Here is a 21,134-nt window from a genome sequence, read left to right as displayed (position 1 = left end):
CTGGGTTTGGGAGGGTGGTCTGTAGCAGGCTATAAACTGGAAGGCAGTTTTACCCACTGTTAGTTGCACATGGATAGTCTCTGATGCTTCGTGCTTTGCCACCAACCTGGAGGTGTGGGTATCTTTGATGAATATCGATACTCCCCCTCCTTTTGTGGTTCGGTCCAAGTTTTGGGGCCGAAAAGCATGGTATGAGGTATAACCTGGTAGTGCTGGGGTACTCTCGGGAGTCCTGAACCAGGTTTCTGTTACTGCACAGATATCGATGTTCTCCATGCTAAGGAGAGTTTTGAGTGCGTGCATCTTGAGGTTTAGACTTCTAGCGTTGAGTAGCATTACTCTTAGTTTCTTATCCCTTGTGATACCTATGGAGGTGGGTTTGTCTTTTGAGCCTTGCCTAAAAAAGGTACTATGGGGGTAGCAAGAGCCTTTGCCAATATCCGAAAGCCCAGGGGTGACAGGTGCAAGCCGTCCCTAGCAAAGCATCGTGGCTTGTCGTGCATATCATCCCAAGCTGACAGGCATTGGATCCCCTTTGAATGACACCAATACTTAAGCCAATTGTTGAAATTGATCATCTTGTCTTCATATTGTGGCATCATTCTTGGTGAGGGTAAGATGCTACTCAAGGTCAGGGTCATACCAGCCTGGGCTACATGCTCAGAGAGCTCCTCTATGTCTCGTTTCATGTAGTCCAGGGAGGTACATCTCAGGTCATTCACACCAGCATGGACAATGACTGAGTCATATTTGTACTTGCCTTGGAGTGACCTGAGTGCATGTGTTATGTGGCAGATCCTAGCGCCAGACAGGCTGCTCACCGTGACCTTCTCCTTGTTCAGCCTGGTGAGCGGGACGTCAGTGTGCCTGATGATAGAGTCACCTATTACAAGTGTATCAGGTGTGTTGTTTAGCCTTAAGGGCTGTGACTGTTCAGCACACTGGCTTTGTGAGATATGTGTTGCACATGTTTTGTTTTGGGGTAGCGGTTGCTTGGGTGTCTGCTTTGGTGGTCTCTGCTGCTTAGGCAGATCTTTATTTAGAGCCTCCGAGTATGTTTTTGTGTGATTATGTGTTTGGTTTGCTGTCATGGTAGGTCTATGTGAGACTGGAATTGTAGTGAGTGTGGTTTCCTTCTCCTCCTGACTGGTTATGCCAGTACTGAGTTGAGAGAGCTTAGCCTCCAGTTTGGCTATATGGTTGCATCTCTCACATGTGTTGGAATTTGTTGGGAGGAGGAGAGGGTTGTCTGTGTACATGAGGCAGTTGTAACATTGCCTCAAGATTCCCACATTCACCAGCTGGACCGGAGAGGAGATTGACAACTGACCTTTGGACATGCTAGAATAATATTGGGAATTTCTTTATAATTGAAAACAAGGGCCAATGGGGAGCGAGGGTGTAGTGCTTTTAATTTTTAGTGCTGACTTATAATTGCTTTAGCGAGCAATTGCCAGGTAACAAGTGCAATGTGTTACAGGTGACTTAAATGCAAAAATGACAAACAGTGACTTTCTTTCAAGCGAAGCAAGGAAATAAGTACAGTAAGCAATGCAGATATCACTAGGGATCCACAGAAGCGCTGAGAAGCCGCCTTTTAGGTGGAATTAGCGTTCCAGGGAAATAACAAGCATACAAACAAAGCTAGATTCAGCAGGCCTGGATCTAGTCTATGCTACAGCAAACAAGGTGTACCAATTTCAGTAAGATACAGTTCAAATATTCAGGCTCTATAAACCTTTAACCAGAAATTCCCAGCTCAGAAGGGCAGAGTCGAGCCTCTCCTCCCACAAGAGTGCAGACCACAAACCTTCTTAATGTAAAATAACTGGCCTGAAGCCCAAGTGCTTAAACCAGAGCTAATACACTTTAGGAATAACAGACACTGAGCTCTCAATCAGCAGTTCCCAACTTAGAAGGATGAAAGCTACCTGTCCTGCCACCACAGTGCATGCCACAAACCTTCCTAATGTAGAACAACTGGTCTGAAGCCCAAGTGCTTAATCCAAAAGACTTAGAATAATAGCTACACTTTAACCAAGTTACTACCAAGCAGTTATTTATGCATCAAACAGGTTGCACAATTTAACAGATGAAATGGTCATCAAATTTTCTAAACAATTCCCACCAATATTAGAAGTTGGTGCGTCAGAGACAAGGAAGAAAGCATCTGCCATTAAAAAGATGTTTTGCTTGGATATGACTTATGACAGCCATGCTAGTAGAAGTGATGTTCAAAATTTGCCATCTGGAGGTGCTGTGAACAATTAAGTCTACAGTTCTTGCAAGATTATCCCTTCCTTATGCATCATTTATTCTCTGATGATCCACATAATCTAATTCAGCATGGCAGGGGGGAGGAGGTGATCCCAGTATTCACTGGTTACTAGGCAGTGGCACGCACTCACTTTCATACAACACACATGTCAACAAGTAATTTGGAGACATGTTAATTCACTGATGGCACAAGGTAGGGATGTGGCAGGAACCCAAAGCTCCGGATAAATACCTACTTAGCCAGTCTGCATAGAAGGTAGGTATCCCAGCTGAGAACTGAACAGGATAGCTAAGCTTTGCTCCATGTCAGTTTAGCAGAATCCATTGGCCAACAATGTCAAACTAATTAGAGCCCTGTGCTTGCTTGTCAATATTTAGATGGAATTTTAAAGTACTTCATTTATATTTTATTTCTTTGGTTCTAGTGATAAAGGTGCATCTAAACCAATACTTATTGGGTCTTTCACCTGGGGTGTTTTTCATGTTCCTTACTGGGTTTAGAATTTTAAGGAACATGAAAAACACCCCAGGTGAAAGAGCCACAGCAGGATCACATCTGGAAAAAAATATATGATAAATAAAGCTCAGCATTTACTTGTCAAATATAAATAGCTATGTAACCAATGCAAAATCTAGTATAAAGAAAAGCAAACTTCTTCCATTTCCTTCAAGAGTATACCTATATCTCTGGGAGAACTTCTGAAGATACAAAAATGACATATTAAATATAATCCTATAACTGCTGCAGAACTTAGTACTGTCTTTAAAACCTGTGTCCCAGCAATCAAAGCACCCACTCAAATGAATATGCAATCTTCAGACAAAAATTACTTTTCAAACTGCATGCATTGTCCTGTTCAGTATTCTTTAAATAAGTACATAACACCGTCTTGTCAATCACTTAGCTCCAGTAATTTGTTAAAAAGGTACTTTCATATAACTGCAGATGCTATATGCAAGCCTGTAACACAGTTTCTAAGTCAAAGCCTTAAAGAAAAGCTACACTCATATTTATAAAAGTAGCTTTTCTTATCCTATTGCATAAAAGAAGGGCTAAATATCATCACAGCAGCTATAGACGTATCACCCCTTTAAGTCCTTTTGTTAAGTTACAGGAAGGCTTTTACATAAACATTAATATCATTTGTCAACCACCTGCATCATAAATGACAATCAGTATGTCTTTTACCAATGCTTTGGTAATACAGTTCTTGTAAATTAACTGAGCTTTTTGTTGTTGTTGTGTCTTTTGGCTTTTCCCGGTTAGGGGTCGCCACAGCGGAACTCTGGTCCGCTAATGATTGGTAGTTGATTTTTACGTGCCGAGTTACCAGCCCAGACACATAACCTTCAATGAAGGTATGCCTGTTCACGCATGTCTCCACGCAGAAGATGCTCTAGCTGAGAGACGAACCGGACAGCATCTTACTGTGAGGCGACAATGCTACTGCAGCACCACCACGCTAATCCACCAAAATGAAGACAGTGGACTTCTCCCTGGTGTCTTGCAACAGGATGTCTAAAGCATATAAGGCCAGGCATTTTCTACTTCTTTCAGTAATTTACTATGTCATATGATGAATTTAATACAGCAAACAGTTACATTGACACTGAAAACCTAAAATCATTACAGCAGGAGTCAGTTAATACTCAGGCACAGGCAAGTTGTTTTTTTTCAGAATATTTGTAAAATAGTATTTTACCTAAACCAGTCATGTTAAACTGCTTCAATACTCAGATGATTTGACCAAAAACTTTCCAATCTCAGTTACAAAAATATTTCAATAAATTACAGCACAGGTTCTATCACACTGTTATCCTTCTAAACATGCAAAACAAAATCTAAGATATTTTCAAAATAAATTAGATACAACTTAGACCCTAAAGAGAATATTATCACAGTGACTGATGGTACAAGCAAATTATTTGTTGTCTTCAAACATCACAGCTTCAGTTTCTAATCCACTATAATAATGTGACATCAAAAAATATGCAGATAATAGGTGGATTATATGGTGTAAAACGATTTCTTTTAAATAAGTCAAGAAAAGGGGAGGTGCTACTGCCATTCTTTTTTTAAACACCTGTCTTGAATTATCACTTGTGACACAGGCAAATTTACATTTATATAAAAGTAATCATTATTGTGCCGGTTATTCCTGGTTTAAGTACTTTGTTCCAAACCAGTTATTTTACAGTAGGAAGATATGTGGTCTAGACTCTTGTGGCAGGAGAATGCGGCCTACACCCTTCTAAGCTGGGAATTGCTGACGAAGGATTTTTGTGCCTGTTGTTCTAAGTGTCTTTGTTCTAGTTTAAGCACTCGGGTTCCAGACCAGTTATTTTACACTAGCAAGGTTTGTGGTCTACACTCCTGTGGGAGTATTCTACCAAATTGCTGCATTATTTAAACTATTTTTTGTTGTTGTGACTGCAATTTTCTGCAATTAATTTCTAGTACTTCTGCATTTTATAGTATAGGCTAGATTCAGGCTTGCTGAATATAGACTGTTTGGTATCATTTGAGCACTAAAACTATCCATCTTACATTAGGAAGGTCCCCTGCACCCTTGTGGCAGAAGTTTGCACTCATGGACCCGTCTGAGTAGGGGATTGCCATTATAAGGTTCAGCCTTGGGCTTTCCCTTTGGTTAATTTATTTAAACTTGATTAACTTTGCTTTTATTTAAGCATCATGTTTACCGGATTGCACTGCTGCCCTGCGAACAACTCATTTGTGCATTGGGAAGCAATGACACAGTTATCTACCCCTAGCCCTCCATAGAACAGTCTCACAGCAAAACCTGGTCCATCTAGCCCACTACCCACTAGTTACTGCAGTATATACCTGACGTAATGGACGGACAGTTTCCCACCATTTCTCCAACCAGCCTGACATGGGCATCTTGAGGCAATGTGGCAATTGTTTCATGTATACTGACAACTAGTTACTCCTAGAACAAACAACATGTGAGAGATGTATCTATACTATGAATATAGAATCAATTTTCTCACACAACAGAAAACCAGATATCAAACAGGTTGTCACCACACACACTTCACCTCTTGCACATAATAAGCTCACAACACATAAACCCACATACACGGAGGTACTTGCTAGAAGCCTACCTAAAGATTAGAGACCTCCCAAATGCAAACCTACCTCACACACTGCAGACCCAACAGAATCCACTACACATAATAATACACACAAGAGTGTCTTACTCAATAAGCCCCTAAGGCAAAACATCTCAAAACCAAATGTCTTGGTCATAGGCAACTGCATAGTGAGACACTCAGATGTCCTCACCAGGCTGGACAAGGAGACGTTCACGGTTAGCTGCCTGTCAGGTGCCAGGATCCATCAGATCATACATGCACTCAAGTTTGTCAACAACAAGTACCATTATGATTTGACATAGTCCATGTTGGAGTGAAAGAGTTGAGATATACCTCACTGGATTATATGAAGACAGACATGACTGAGCTCTCAGATTGTGTCCCAGGCAGGTATGTCCCTATTCCTAAGCAGCACTCTATCTTCACCCAGGATGATGCCTCAGTATAAACAAGGAATGATTGACTTCAACAATTGGCTTAGCTTCTTGTGCCAGTCCAGGGGGATCCAGTATCTCTCAGCCTGGGAAGATATAGTCAACAGACCATGCTGCTTTGCCAGAGATGGTCTTCACCTGTCGCCTCTTGATTTTCAGTTACTGGAAAAGGTACTTGCCTCTCCCATAGTACCTTTTTTAGGCAATGTTGTAACAATAGAATTCCCAATGCAAAAAAAATTCACTAGAGACAAACTCAGGGTTATGCTGCTTAATACTAGGAGCCTAAACTGGAAACTGCACTCTTTGGAAGCACTCCTTACTTTGGAAGATGTTGATGTCTGTGCAGTCACAGAGACATGGTTCAAGGCCGCAAAGAGCACCGTGGCCATGCAAGGCTACAATGTCTTCCACATGTTTAGACCTCAAAACGAGCATGAAAGAACCAAAGCCAGAGGTGTATCCATCTTCATTAAAGACAAATACACCTCATGACTGCTCAAACAGTATGACTCCCTAGAGCTAATCCAAGTTCAACTAACTGTAGGTAAAACCTCCTTCCATATCATTGTTAGCTATAGGTGCCCCACCATGAACTTAAGAAGCACTCTCCTTATATGGATCTACTTGAATCACTCAATATACAGCCAAACACCTAGGTCATGGGTGATTTCAACTATCCTTCCACTGCTTGGAAGTCATATATGAGCACATACATGCTCACCCTAAGGTTCCTGGACTTTAATATAAATGCTCTGGAACAGATAGTCTGCACCCCCACAAAGGACTCAAATGTCCTAGACTTAGTACTCACCAACGTAGGGGGGGGGGGTTCTCTGCACTACTCCCTGTGTGTTGCCCTCACTGGTAAGGTCTGATCACAAATCAGTCTTGTTCAAAGTAATGATCATACCTGACCCCCAAGAGCAAACAAGATGAAAAATTTCTCCAAAGCAAACTACAGCCTCCTAGGTGATGGCATATATAGTTTCAACCCCCCTGCTACCATTGTCAACAGTGACTCCTATACAGAGGTGTACACAAATGCCCTGTATTAAAACCTATACAAATGTATAGACTAACAAACCCTAACTTTCCTATCCCACTTACAAACACTTCCCCTGAAATATAAATCCCACTCCTTGAACATGAGCATAAATCCCCCAGTTAGACGTGCAAGTGAATGGCAAATACCCGCTCACTTACATTACTAACTGCCTACAACTGCATCTTGTCAACTCAGTTTGTCCATCAAAGCAACAGCAGCATTTAGACAAACACAATTCAACAATATGCTATAAAATTTACATTTCATGGAACCCTACTTGTAGAAATGAATGAAACCTTACAAAAAATTCATATAAAGCTCCTTCTGATGACGTTAAATGCAATTACTTAGGATATTTTCACCATTTAATATTCACAAATCACCCTGCTGTATAGAATCAGAGACATCGCAACAACAGCAAATAAAACTTCTCTTGATATTAAACAGGCAAAACCCTAGATGGCTGATATTAACCTACCAGATAGGCTTGGTTGTAAAGAAATACCTTTTTAAAGAAACCATCATTCATCAAAAATATTCCAATTTTTCATTATTGTAGGAATCATACTGAAACTGCAATAACTATGTGTAAACGTGCAGACTGACTCCATCTTTAGTATTCATCTCTGAAATATCATACTCAAAATGTCCTAAAGCTTAAAATTTTACTTTCCTTTGTTCTCTGTATTTCATAACTTAATTAGAAAATTCAGTATGTGCAGTTTATTATAACTTTAGGCATCCAATTTTTGTATAACATAGTGCACATTTTGTAATAAATAGGTTTGTAAGTTCATTGGTTCTTATTAGGCAGATGGTCTGGCAAACTTTACAGATCACAGTCATAAAACCCAGACAGATGAATGCATGGATACATACACTTAGTGACAGCAGTAAATTTGTGGGTATCCATCCAAAGATAAAGACAGGACTTGAAGGAAGTCCATAAGTTACACTACAACATGCAAGAGAAACTTATTCAAGAAGTAAGAAATTCTTTGAGTGAGGAACTTGTCTTTTAAGAGGCCTTATTTATATCTGAGTGAAGGTAAAGGTCTTTGGAGAGCTTGTTTTTATAGCATTACTAGTACTTCTGATATGGAGGAGTTTGTCTAGGACAGGATCTTTGATAGACCAGAAGGTGAAGTAGATATCATTATATAGGAGCCATTATGACACAGAGAAAAAGTGAAAGGGTATTTAGCCTGTCTAGACCTCTTTTTTTAAACTTAGAAAAAATTTGTCTTTCTCACTGGGAAATGTGTTTTGAGAGGTACGTTCTAGTCAGTAGGTTGTATTCTATGACTTGCCTGAGAATGGAATAATAAAACGGGATTATTATGGCATCTTTGGACTTGAAAGGTATATGTTTTGTTATTAACTGGGCAAGGTATAACATTTTTTAACTATAACTCTAATATGATAATTGAATAATAGTTAATTGTTGAAGAAGTCAGTTAGACCTCAAATGAATGTATTGATTTTAAGTGGGGTTCCCACTATGTGTTAATCAGTATGATAGATGCTTCCCAAAAGGAACTACACTACATTTTTTTTTGCATTATGCATTTGATTGGTTAAGCTCCATTTGAAGGATTTAAGTGTCCATGGGGGTGGAGGTAGGCAATAATTTTTATCAGCAAAATTGGTTAGCCATAACTAAGCAATGGTCATTATTGCTGAAGGAAAATGCTTTACATTTTAAAGCACCATGTCAATCAGATTTTTTTTAAATATTGCTATTAAACAGGAAGTTTTTAGTACTGCTATTGTTTCTTTAAGAAAGTTATTTTAGGACTAATTGAATGGTGCTACAGTAATTAGAATCATTTATTGTTATAAAACGACTGTGCAAGAGTTGTTCTGATCTTCTTTTTGGAAGCAGTAAACCAAAGTACCAGGGGCTTTTTAAATTCTAAGAATTAAGGTTATATATAGAACTGCTTGGTGATTAGTGCAAATAATTATGGCTCAGTGCTCTTAGTGAACTGCTCCCATTAGTCAAGTATTGTTCATTCCATCTTCATTTCCTACTGTTTGAGTAAGTCACATAATGATACAGAGCTCCTAGGTCCCCTTTTGGGCATTAACCCCTAATTATTTTGGCATTGTCCAGAATTTTTGAACAAAAAAGCTGATGAGTAATTTGCTCTTTGGGTACAATCCTTGTTTTCTTTGCTTTGTTGACTGTTTAACAGTGCATTTATTATGTGGCTCAGAATAAACAGCATGACATATATGAGGTTAATGATATTTCAAGCAAGAATACATTTTTAATTTAGTTTGTTTTGCAGGCAAATGGGTGTGTAATGCACGGTGTAGGGCTACAACAGTTTATCCTGTAATTACTGCAGATATGTAAGGCTATGAGCTGTTCATGAGCTGCTTCCTATGGTGCAGTATTTGATTCTCTCAAACTTCATTTATCTACTTTATCATTTTGAAATGGACCCTTCACCAGACAGTGCTGCTAGGCTGCCCCTAAAAAAGGATGCTTGTATCCAGATGTCTGTTTCACATTTTTAAGAAATGCATTACACTTTAACCTTTTAAATTTCTACACTCCTCACATAGTTGCTAAGTAGTTCTTCACTATATGCTGTGTGGCTATGAATCTCAGCACATCCCATAGTTTAAAGGGTTGCAGGATGCATTTTTATCAAATGTAAGTTTCAAAGGAACAGAAGTTTACTGTTGTTCATGCTAAGTCTGCTCAACTTTGAAAGTGTTTTGTTTCATTTTGTTTAGCAAATCACTGTCAGTGTTTTTGTTGTAAAATTTTAAATAAAAGTTTTAAATTAAATCCAAATCTCTGTGATCAGTGTAAAAGCAGAGAAGAAAATGACTGTGTTATATGGTAACTGGGGAGAGACAGCAAAGTAATGAGATATTGATATGGTGAGGGCAGTCTATTACCCTGCCTAGGGCCTCATTTCACCATTTTTGCTCTCTGAGGAGGAAAGGAAGATATGAAGGAGCTTACAGAATGCTTTATATAAGCTGGTAACATTAAAGCAGACAGTAATTTTAAAATGAAAATGGACTAGAAAAAATGCCTAGAAAAGAGCTAAGCTTTCTCTTTTGAGTTTTAAACTTGGATGCCATGAAAATAGAAAGCAGAATGATTTGCATTAATGTAAGTTATCTCCAAAGTCAGCAGGTTAGTCCTCATCACAAGACAGGCATTTGCTCTGGGCATTCTGCATTCCTCCCGAAAACAGGCTGATTACAGGTGTCCATAGATTTGTAAAATGGAACTAGTTCATAGGTGTGTACTAGGCTAATGGCCCTGGAGCCTTTACAAGCCTAGCCCATAGAATTGCCCTGGTATTGTGCTGCCCAACGTTAGTTCCCGATACCTCTATCAAGTAGAGCAAATGGAGTGATCCCTGGGATGATCTTTCTATTTCTCATCCACTCATCAAGATTTCTCTTGAAGATGGCCAGTGAGGTGCTCTACTTGACATGTATGAGACGTCTGTTCAAGAGCATGGGCAGTCTCTGGGTTATGAACCTGTCCCTCCAGGATATTCTGTTGATTGTGGTAATGAGGTTGAGGTCTCTGGAGTGTGTGGTGTGGAGGGATTGGGATTTCTTTAGATGTAGCATTTCTAACAAAGCTGGGTCAGATATGGCTTTGTAAGTCAAGCAGAGATCGCCTCTTAGTAGACGATATGAGACAGAGAATAGCTGGAGTTTTTTGTCTGTCCATATAGGACATGTGTTTAAGGACTAGGATCCTCTTTGTGAGGTACTTTTGTGGCCTCTCCAGCTGTTGCAGGTGTCTAGTGAGGTACATGCCAAATGGGGCATTATACTCTATGATTTGTCTAATGAGGGAAGAGTAGAGAGAAATGATGACCTCTTTCCTCCTAGATGCAAAACCTTTGGTAATGAGATGTGCCACATAGAAGGACTTTCTGACCACAGTGGCAATGTGGTGGTTGAAGGAGAGGTTGCTGTCAACCTGTGTGCCCAGATATCTTATAACGCCTTCAGTCTTCAGTGGACTCCCATCGATGTGGTAATTAGTGGGAACTGAGTTTTTCCCAAAGGAGTTGACAATGCATTTTTTGGCATTAAGCTTAAGACCCTGGTTTTGATACCTGTCATTGGTCTCAGTGAGGCCTTTCTGTAGGATGTCTGCATCAGTTGGGGAGTTAATATTGGCTTCCACCTTGCAGTCATCTGTGAACTTGGTTAGACAAAGTCCCTCCGTGTTGGCCTGGACTTCTGAAAAGTAGATGCCAAACAGGAGCGGACCCAGGACCAATCCCTGGGAGACTGTATTCATGACTGGTCAGAAGTCTGACTTGTAATCCACTACTTTCACACTGTGGGTTCTATCTGTGAGCGAATTTTCAACTCATCTAACGATATAGGAGTTGATGCCTGATTTGGTGAGTTTATCAATAATTCCTGTGTAAGGAATGGTATCAAAGGCCTTGGCCAGATCAAGGTAGTCTGTATGAACTGCCTTACTTTCATCCACAGCTCTAGTGACTGACTCAAAGAAGTCAACCAGGTTGAGTAGGCATGATCTACCTTTCACAAAACCAGATTGTGCGGGATCTAGACTTTGGAGATTCCCTATATCCTTGTTAATTAGTTCCATGGTGATGCGCTCCATAGCCTTACATATCAGACTCATCAGGCTAATGGGGTGATAATTTCCAGGATCTGTAGTCACTCCTCCATTATGGAGAGGGATAACTGTAGCAGTGCACCATTCAGTAGAGACAAAGCCTGTGGTAAGGCTGTGAGTGAACAGGGCAGACAGATTTGGTGCCATTTCACTTTGTAATTCATGTGGAACACAGCCACGGATATTGTCAGATCCCATGGAAGCTGTATTCTTGGCCTCGGACAATGCAGCTTTAACCTGTGCTGCAGTAATGCTGGGTGTCTGGCATTCTTCTGGTATTAAGATTGGTCCTTTAGGGGGAGAGAGGGGTAAAGTTGGCACTGAATCTGTTGGCCAGTATGTTGGCAATATCTGTTGGCTCAGTATAGGAGGTACCATTGTGCAGTAACTCAGAGCAAATCTGGGTATTGCCGTGGAGATTCTTGATATAACTATAGAATGCTTTGTGGTTGTTTTTAGTGTCTGCCACACTTCTGCCTTCATAGCTGGCTATGGAGGTTTTGATGAGGGATCTCAACTTTTTGTTGAGGCTAATAAGGGAATTTTTCCAGTCTCGGGACTTCACCTTCTTCTGCAACAGTTTCTTCCTTCTGTTGTAGAGTTTATTAATGGCAGGGGACTACCAGATTGGCTTCCTATTTTTTGGAGGAGAGCATCTTGTTTCTGTTGGGTATAGCTAGTTCCATGCATTTATGTATGTGTTTTTATAGTGCATTGGTGTATGATTTGGCAGTCATGCATCTGTTTTACATTGGCATGGGTGCCGTGAAGTTAGCCACCTCTGTTTTAGGAGTCCAAAGTCAGCTTTGGAGAAGTTATTCATGGTGGATACCTTTGTGAGGGGTGTGGGTGAGATGTGGATTTCCATGGTGATTAGTTTGTGGTTGGATCTAACCAGGGAGGAATTGACTATTGGTGTAGAGCAACGGTTGCCCATGTTAGTAATAACCAGGTCAAGGATGTTGTTTGCTCTAGTGGGGGTAAGAATGAGCTGGTCCAGTGCATTGGAATTGATAAATTCCAGGAAGCTATGTGCCAGTGCATTGGTGCATGAGTAGTTTTCCCAGTTGATGGAGGGGTAGTTGAAGTCACCTAGTATGAGAGTGTTGGGTTGGATCTTAATAATTACCAGGGTGCTTAAGAATGTGGAGTGAGAGTCTTGGGATATAGTTGGGGACTTATACCAGGCTATGACATGAATCGCCATCTTACCCAGTGTTAGTTGTACCTAGAGTATCTCAGATGTGTTATGCTGGGCTACCAGTCTGGAGGTGTGCATATCCTTTATGAATATGGAGACACCACCTCCTTTGGAGCTTTGGTCCATATTCTGGGGCTAAAAGGTGTGGAATGAGTTATAGCCTGGTAGCCCAGGGTGCTTTCTGTTGCTTTAAACCAGGTCTCCATTACAGCACAAATATTGATGTTCTCCATTTTGAGGAGTGCTTTGAGCGAGTGCATCTTGAGATTTAGACTTCTAGTGTTGAGCAGCATGACCCTCAGATTGCATTTATTTATAGCTGTTACTGTGGTAATTTGGTCTTTGGAACACCACCTAAAAAGGCACTATAGGAGAGGCAAGAGCCTTAGCAAGTACCCAGAAACCCAGGAGTGACAGATGCAGGCCATCTCTGGTAAAGCATCGAGGTCTGTCATTCATGTCATCCCAAGCAGACATGTACTGGATCCCCTTAGAATGACACCAGAAACTTAGCCAATTGTTGAAGTCAATCATTTTCTGTTTGTACTGCGGTATCATTCTGGGTGACGGTAGGATACTGCTCAGCGCTAGGGTCATACCTGCCTGGGTCACATAATCCGAGAGCTCCACCATGTCTCTTTTCATGTAGTCCAGGGAGGTGCATGTCAGGTCATTCACACCCACATAGACAATGACAGAGTCATGCTTGTAGCTGTGGAGTGACCTGAGTTTGTGTGGTATGTATTGGATTCTGGCACCTGATAGACAGCGGACTGTTACCTTCTCCTTATTCAACCTAGTGAGTGGGACATCAGTGTGCCTCACTATTGAGTCACCTATGATTATTGTATTGGACAAGCTGTTTTGCTTTAGGGGTTTATGTTGAGGGGCACACTGTGTAGGTGAGCTATGTGTCTTGTGGTTTGGGCTGTGTTGTGGTGGTCGAGTGCATTTCTGCTTTGGAGGTCTCTGTTGTTCGGGTAAATTTCTATTGAGACTCTCCACGAAGGTGGGTGTGTGGTTTATGTTTTTATGTGAGAGCTGTGATGGTGGGAGTTTTGGAGGGCTATGTGTTCCATGTGGTGTGGTGCAGGTGTTGACCTTCTCTTCTTGACCAACTATTCCGGTCTTGGCTGGAGAGTGCATGGCTTTCAGTTTGGAGATATAAATGCATCTCTCACAAGTCTGAGTGTGGGGAGGTAAGAGGAGAGGGTTGTCTGTGTACATGAGGCAGTTGCTACACTGCCTCAGAATGTCCAGGTTCACCAGGGAAAGCACAGGAAACTGACCTTTAGACATGCCTGAAGGGATGGTCATCATTACTAAGTGCTGTTTCCTTATAGGATGTCTAGTACTGATAATACTTAAGTGTGCTACAATAATTGCTACAAAAAGCCTGATGAAGTGCTAGGTAAATAAGCTAATTAAAGTGCAAGAGGGAAGAGATCTAGAAAGATCTAAGGGAAAAACTGAAAAGCAGACTTTCTGGCATGGTAAAATACTGTAAATGCAGTGCAAGCTAGCACACTTGAGTGTGTAGTGATATTAAAGCAAATGCAGTTAAAATAAATGCAGTTAAATGAACAAAAAAATACTTAAATTAAGTGCAGAAAGCAGTATAATCAGAAAAAATCAAAATGGAGGCAGTTAAAGTCTCTTTCTCCTTTCTGTTGCTCTTGTAGTCTGCAGGACAACAAAACAGGATCCACAGGGCTTAAACAAGCGCAAACCCATGCAAACACGGGCTTTTAAACCAGAAAGTTGAAAGGGATAGAAAAACTGCCCAAACGGCCAACAAATTGCAATTTTAGAGCCAGAAACCACTCTTCTTGTGGTGGATAGGCTACCTAGTGCTTACCACTCCCACTGGTAAGCTGGAAGGCTTCCTTCTAACACAGAAAGGGCTGGGAACTCATAAACTTGAAAAAAACAGTCCTGGGTACAGCATCCATGTGTCACACCTGTAATCTGGGTCTATATTAGAAAATCGAAAGTTTAATGTTTCGAATCACTAAAGGTCGACCTTTAATGATCGAACCATTAAAATTTCGTATGTGCACTAAAAATAAATAAATAAATAAATAAAATCTAAAGGGCCCCCCGCTACTTAAATATATCAACTCCGAGACCGCACTACATTGAAGTAAACGGAAATCTCCTCTTAAGGAGATTTCTGTTTACCCGTTCGACGTTCTGCACTTTCGCTATTCTCGTGTTGACAATGTCGGATTCGACATTGTCGGCTTTCGAGAATACATAGGTAACCCTGTAAACTATCCTTTGGGTTACTAGAACTAACCAAGTTGCAAAATATGTTAAAAATACAAACACAATATCAATTTTCATGGAAATAGAAAAGTTCATAGACAAATGATTGAATCCACAACATACTGGTGATTTTTTCTATGGTACTACTTCTCTAGAAGCACCAATGATAACAAAAAATCACATAAATGTATTTTATTGGGGCTTTCAACTCCTCACTTCTTATAAATTTAGCTAACAGATTACCATACCTTAGAGAAAGGTATAATTTCTTTTTTCCGACAAAAGTTTCCATTTCAACTCCCAGTTTTGTCTGGATCGTTATGTTATATGGAATTTATGAATTATGCCCTTTGTTGTTAGAAATATAGTAATAAAAATAATGAGATCATCTCAGGACTTGGTATTTAGAACATTCTAGAATTCACATAGTATGGCCTAGATCAGTGTGCAAGTGGTTAAAAAGAAAGACAGAAAAGCAACATGTAGCATCAGACAGCGATGGGGGAATGAGAACCACAGATCCAGGTGGCAGCATTAGAGCAGATCCAGTCCAATAGAACAGGAGATAGGAAGAGGAAGTCATTGGCTGGCCCAAAACAGAAAACCCAGACCCTAACCTAGATGAGGGAGAAGAAAGGTAGGAAACTATTTTCAAAAACAGTGACTAGTAACAGACAGTGTTAAACCAAGAAGGGTAGCTTATTGCAAGGAAGAGCAGAAATGCTAGGGGGCTTGTTGTCACAGGATTAGTATTATCGGACAATGACAGGTCGGCAAAGACTAGATTTTTAGTTATTCTCCATAAAGACCAGATGTACTGGACAGTCCAGAGACGCCACCATTTTAGCACACCACAGGAAGAAGGACAATGCATTGGCATTAGTTTAATTGACTGAATAGGATGCATTGACCAGTAAAAGTTTGTGTCTTTTTTAACAACCAATAGCATGTGTTCAGTAAAGCGGGAGGATTTATCGATGTTTGCACTCTCCTTTATGTTTTTCTTTTTCTTCGCAGTTTTTAGGAGACAGGGGCATTAGGATGAAGGTTCTGTACGGTGGGCATCAGATAAATGTTATGTTATACTAACATTATCTGTATAACTGCATGGTGTTTATACAAAGCTCACAATGGCTGATATGTATGCAGTGAGAAAGGGTGCTGCCTTTTCCTTTACTGTATGATAATTACAATCACACTTACTGTAGCTCCACTGTATAACAAGGTGTCAAGGACTAACGTAGGTGAATGAGCACTGCTTTGTGTATTCTTTTTCTGTTTTGTTGTGTGCATTTCTCTAGTATATGCTGCAACAACCAAGAAGGTCCTGGAAGAACTGAAGTTACTTGAGCAAATACAGCACAATCTCACCATTGAGGTATTGTCTATAGTCCACTGACCAATATGTATACTATATGTTATGATTGTCTATGGGTTAAATGTGTATGCCAAGTAAATTATTTAATTTACCAACTAGTTTGGCTAGAAAACCTCACACAGTTTTGTAGACCACATCACGCAGGTAATTTTAGTGACACCACTAAAATTAAGATGAAATTCTTCTCCTAAGTTTATGTGGCTAAAGTTGTCGGGGGAGGGGGGTGGTGTCACCTCCTGCTTTCTAACTGCAGAATCTTATCTTAATTGGGTGTAGGCAGATAGTATTATATGCCAAAGGGATATCAGTCCCAGTTCAGGATTATTACACGTAGTTACAAGAAAACATATCTTTCAGAATTTGAAGAGAGAAAAAAGGCAAATGTTGTTATTCCAGAAGACCAAATTGAAAATAAAGGATATACACAAGGAACGTTGGTTAAGTGGGTACGGACCATAAACCACAGAGAGGCAAAGGGTGAGTAGGAATTGCCTTTATCCACATGCTTTGGGTTTACACTGAAGTCAAAATCAGCAAGAGAGGTAGCTGGATTATTCTGAGAGACATGATATAAAATATGAATCTTGCAATGGGTAATAGTTATGTCCCTAATAGAAATTACTTATCTTTTTTCAGGAGATGTCTCAGATATGGCATGAAGCAGTATCAGACAAGTATATGCAAATATTATGGGGGAATTTAATGATACAGTAGATAAGTCCCCTGTACAGTCTATATGGGGGTTAGAAATAACGCAATAAAGTTTTGCAGTATCTAGAAAGAAAATTAGACAGTAATGAATAAGGAGACATTTGGAGATATCTACAAGAATCCCAACTGTGGTATACATTTTCTAGGAATTAAACACTTCAGGGGATCAGGCTGGATGATTTCTAGTTTGACAAGAAAGACAGTACAAGTCATGTACTGTAAATTCCATGAAAGGTAAATTTCAGACCAAGGCAAGCACCAGTTACACTAATAATATCCACCCTGAGCTCCCACAGGCACACTAATGAATGGAGGTGAAGTTATTATAAGTGTAAAACATCAGACAGGAAACATATGTTAGAAACAATAGTTAAAGATGTAATACAAGACAATGTAATGGAAGTGGAGGAGGTTGGATTGTGTGGTGGATGGCATCAAAGCTGCAATAAAGGCCAGAATTATGGGTAAGGAATGCAACTATAGGAGGAAATAGGAAAATATTATTTGCAGTAGGGAAAACATGTTCATAGGTTCATAGTTATATATGAGGCTAATGACCACCAGGGCCTTTATAAGCCTAGCCGTGCAATCCAGCCTAGTTGTTTCTCTATGTATCATGGGAATTTATTAGGATGAGGTATGTTAGTTAGGAAGTTCCTATAGGTTATGTATATGTTGGGGGGTATGTTAGTTTGAGCATTACTGCCTGCTTCTTTCAGAAACATGGGGGCTAGACTTGGGATAAATTTCTGATTTTACATTCATTGGTCAAGGTTGAACTTAAATAACGTTAGGGATGGATTCTGCTTCATATGCATGGTGATCATGGTTCAGAGCATGTGGATCCTCTAATGTCTTGACAACATGCCTTATTTATGTCACATACAAAATTTAAATCCTTGGATTTAGTAGTTCTGATGCTGCTCATTTTGCGGATATACAAAAGATCCATTAGAGGTGAATGCAAAGATACATTGCATGCCAGGCATAGATCGTTTCTGCATAAGCTTTAGGAGACAGAGTATACAGATCGGGCTTTAGGGCACTTCATGTAGGACAATGTGGTTATACCCTTTGTAGGCATTCCAACTGTTGCATATGTGTGGTTAGATACATGCCGAAGGGGGCTATGCCTCTGTTCTTGTTTAGTGAACTTATTGATGAATATGTGTCTTTCTGGTTTCTTTTGATGAAACTTTTATAAAAAATAATTTAAGTTTAAAAAAGGTTATCAAAAAGAATCAATGGCCCTTCCTATAAATCTTTTACAATAGCTCTAAAAAGAAAATTACATATATATTTAATTACACTAATAAAAAACCCTGCACACTGAAGAATTAAGAAATAAATAATAAAAATAAAAAAAAAACAAACAGACAAAAAAAACTTGTGTTTCACACAACACAGACTACAGCTAATCAGACTAGCCAAAATAAACATACAAAATAAAATAAAGGGTATTACATTACACTATTAGACTCATAAAATGTTGCTTGCGCATGCACACACACACACACACACACACACACACACACACACACACACACACACACACACACACACACACACACACACACATATACAAACAGCCATTAATAAAAAAGCCCCTCAACTTTGATCACAATCATGGAAACACACACCCATTCATGCATGCTCTGGTACACTCACGTGCTCTCACACACATACATTCAGATTGTCGATTTCATAAATAACCCATGAGAAAGACAGACAGAGGCAGACAGACACACACACACATATATGTCTACAAACATATACATACACTCATACTCCCTACCCTTATGTCTTCTCAAAGCTTATCTACACTATGACTGCTTCCATAGGAGTGAATGTCTGACTGGCATATTTTGATGGTGCTTTGTTTTTCCTCCAAAACTGAAATTTCATGTGGCTGAATATGTACTGGCATTTCTTGGGGGGGGGGGGGGGTCACTTGACTAAGTGGCATTAGTTGTTCTCTGCGATTCCTCTCCACACTGAGGCTGCTACTATTTGTAAACCTCAGAGGCAGGGTGGTCTAAATATCAGAAATACTTACTGTGTAGAGGAAAATGTCTCTGTTAAAGCTTCCACCTCATGGTAAGCCTTTCAGAATCCCAGACATTATTGATATTTACAGCACAATTTGCTGTGATAGTTTCTTAAAAAAACAATTTCTGTAGAGGGACTACCCAAGAATGTGTGCAATGATATATTGTATTAGAAAAATCACTCCTTTCCAAACATTGTCTTTAATGTAGCCCACAGTAAAATTGTCAACATGTACACATTTCCTAAACGGATGATAGTTCCCTTGTCAAGTGATACCTAAAAAAATAAAAAAAGCTGCTGGAAGGCTAATATTTTCACATTGTAGTATCACTTGTTCTTGCCTGATTAATATAATCCAAACAACAAGCCCCCAACATCAATTTATTGGATTGAGATTAATGAATTTTTAGGTAACATAACAAGTGAGAGATTAAACCCTTTCTTCGTGAACTCACCTTCTCATTTCTCCTTTCTTCTGGCCTGCAGGATGCGGCTGCTGTATTAACTGGACTGGAGTTCACAGAGCTACTGGGAGATGCACTTCCTGAGTCCCCATTCAGGTTGGCTGCGCTGACATTTGGAGGTGTAATAGCTGCAGCTGCTGATGTAAGGGGAAGAGCTTGTCTGGAACTGGTAGCTGTAGAGACAGTCCCTGGGGTAGCAGGTAGATGAATATGCTGAGGGGAGACAACTGAATGAGGTCGAATTGCAAGAGACGGGCTGCGGCATGGTGAACTCTGTGTCCTTAGAGGAGATACTGCTGCTGTTGGGCGATCCTGCACCTGGACAGTAGGCTGTGCTATAATGGAGCAGGAACATACAATATGTAAGAAAATACAATATTCATATTAATTTGCAATACCAGAGACACATTTGAAATTGTAATCACATCGGGTGAATTCTCTCTGTTGGACACTTATCTCTGGATTTAAATTATTTTGTAAAATAATTTTTTGCTTATGCCAGTGCACAAAAATGTAAGTGCATGCATACATTTAAATATGGCAGAAACCCATGATGAAGAGCTAAACCAAAACAACATGCTCTAAAATGGAAAGTAACATGGTAAGAAAACAAGAAACCATTGCTTTTATATAAAAAACAGTGAGAACCTTGAGTGCCCTGTTCAGGGCAGAGTAACATTCAAGAAAAGTGAATGGCATGAAAGGTTAAAGGCATGGGACAGAAAAACTCACTCACTGTTAACTTCTGCAGCACTTTTGTATTGCAATAATAAAGAGAATAATAATATCATGTAGTTCCTAGGATACAAAAACTCCTGTTACACTGCTCTGCTATGGAGTTCAGTAGAAAGTCTCTTCTTTACACTGACAGACTAGACATTTTCTTGTGTGAATCTACTGGCAATAGACAAAGCTTCCAGGATTCAGTCCAACAATGTTAGCCAGTAATTATGTTATTTTTAGGATACAGCTGTGTCTGAAATTGTAGGAACAGGAAGTGTAGAGCAGTGGGTAATATCTGGCATTTACAGTAACAATGCACGTGTGTGTGTGTGTGTGTGTGTGTGTGTGTGTGTGTGTGTGTGTGTGTGTGTGTGTGTGTGTGTGTGTGTGTGTGTGTGTCTTTGCTGAATGAATGAAGGCCCAGGCATGCCATGCCAAACTTCTGATTTAACTTACTCTTCTCAGGCTTACATGAAGTTCTAAGTTTGGTACCAGTGGATCAGATGCATAAATTATTTTGATTAATGTGATTATTGTTTGGGCAGCCAAGGCTTTTTGCAGGAATAACCTTCTGCCACCTGGGGATTACCTCCTTAGCATAGCTGCTACCAATATTATATCTTGAAGAATAGTTAGCATCAAATCTTATAATAATATTGTATAGCTGTACATGTAACTCTCTTATTCATTTAGGCACAACACCACAAAAAAGCTACTAGCAATTTCTTTCACAGAAAATGAGGCATGAAATAGTACAGCTAAGAGATTGTAAGAAGACATGCGTGCGCGCGCGCACACACACACACACACACACAC

General features: G+C 39.9%; 1 protein-coding gene across 1 annotated transcript in view; it reads right to left on the bottom strand.

Annotated features, from left to right (window-relative positions):
• LOC122802353 (E3 ubiquitin-protein ligase SH3RF3-like) overlaps positions 1-21,134 on the bottom strand; it is a 2,381,113-nt gene that overhangs the window by 194,671 nt on the left and 2,165,308 nt on the right. Inside the window, exon 10 of the mRNA XM_044071989.1 lies at positions 19,587-19,930. Coding sequence (XP_043927924.1) covers positions 19,587-19,930 — 344 coding nt within the window. The remainder of the gene's footprint in view (positions 1-19,586; positions 19,931-21,134) is intronic.

This window comes from Protopterus annectens, chromosome 5.part0, assembly GCF_019279795.1.
Source record: "Protopterus annectens isolate FY-2018-M chromosome 5.part0, PAN1.0, whole genome shotgun sequence".
NCBI classification, from domain to species: Eukaryota; Metazoa; Chordata; order Ceratodontiformes; family Protopteridae; genus Protopterus; species Protopterus annectens.
Note: the sequence above shows the minus strand (reverse complement) of the source record. Positions and strands in the feature narration are given on the sequence as shown.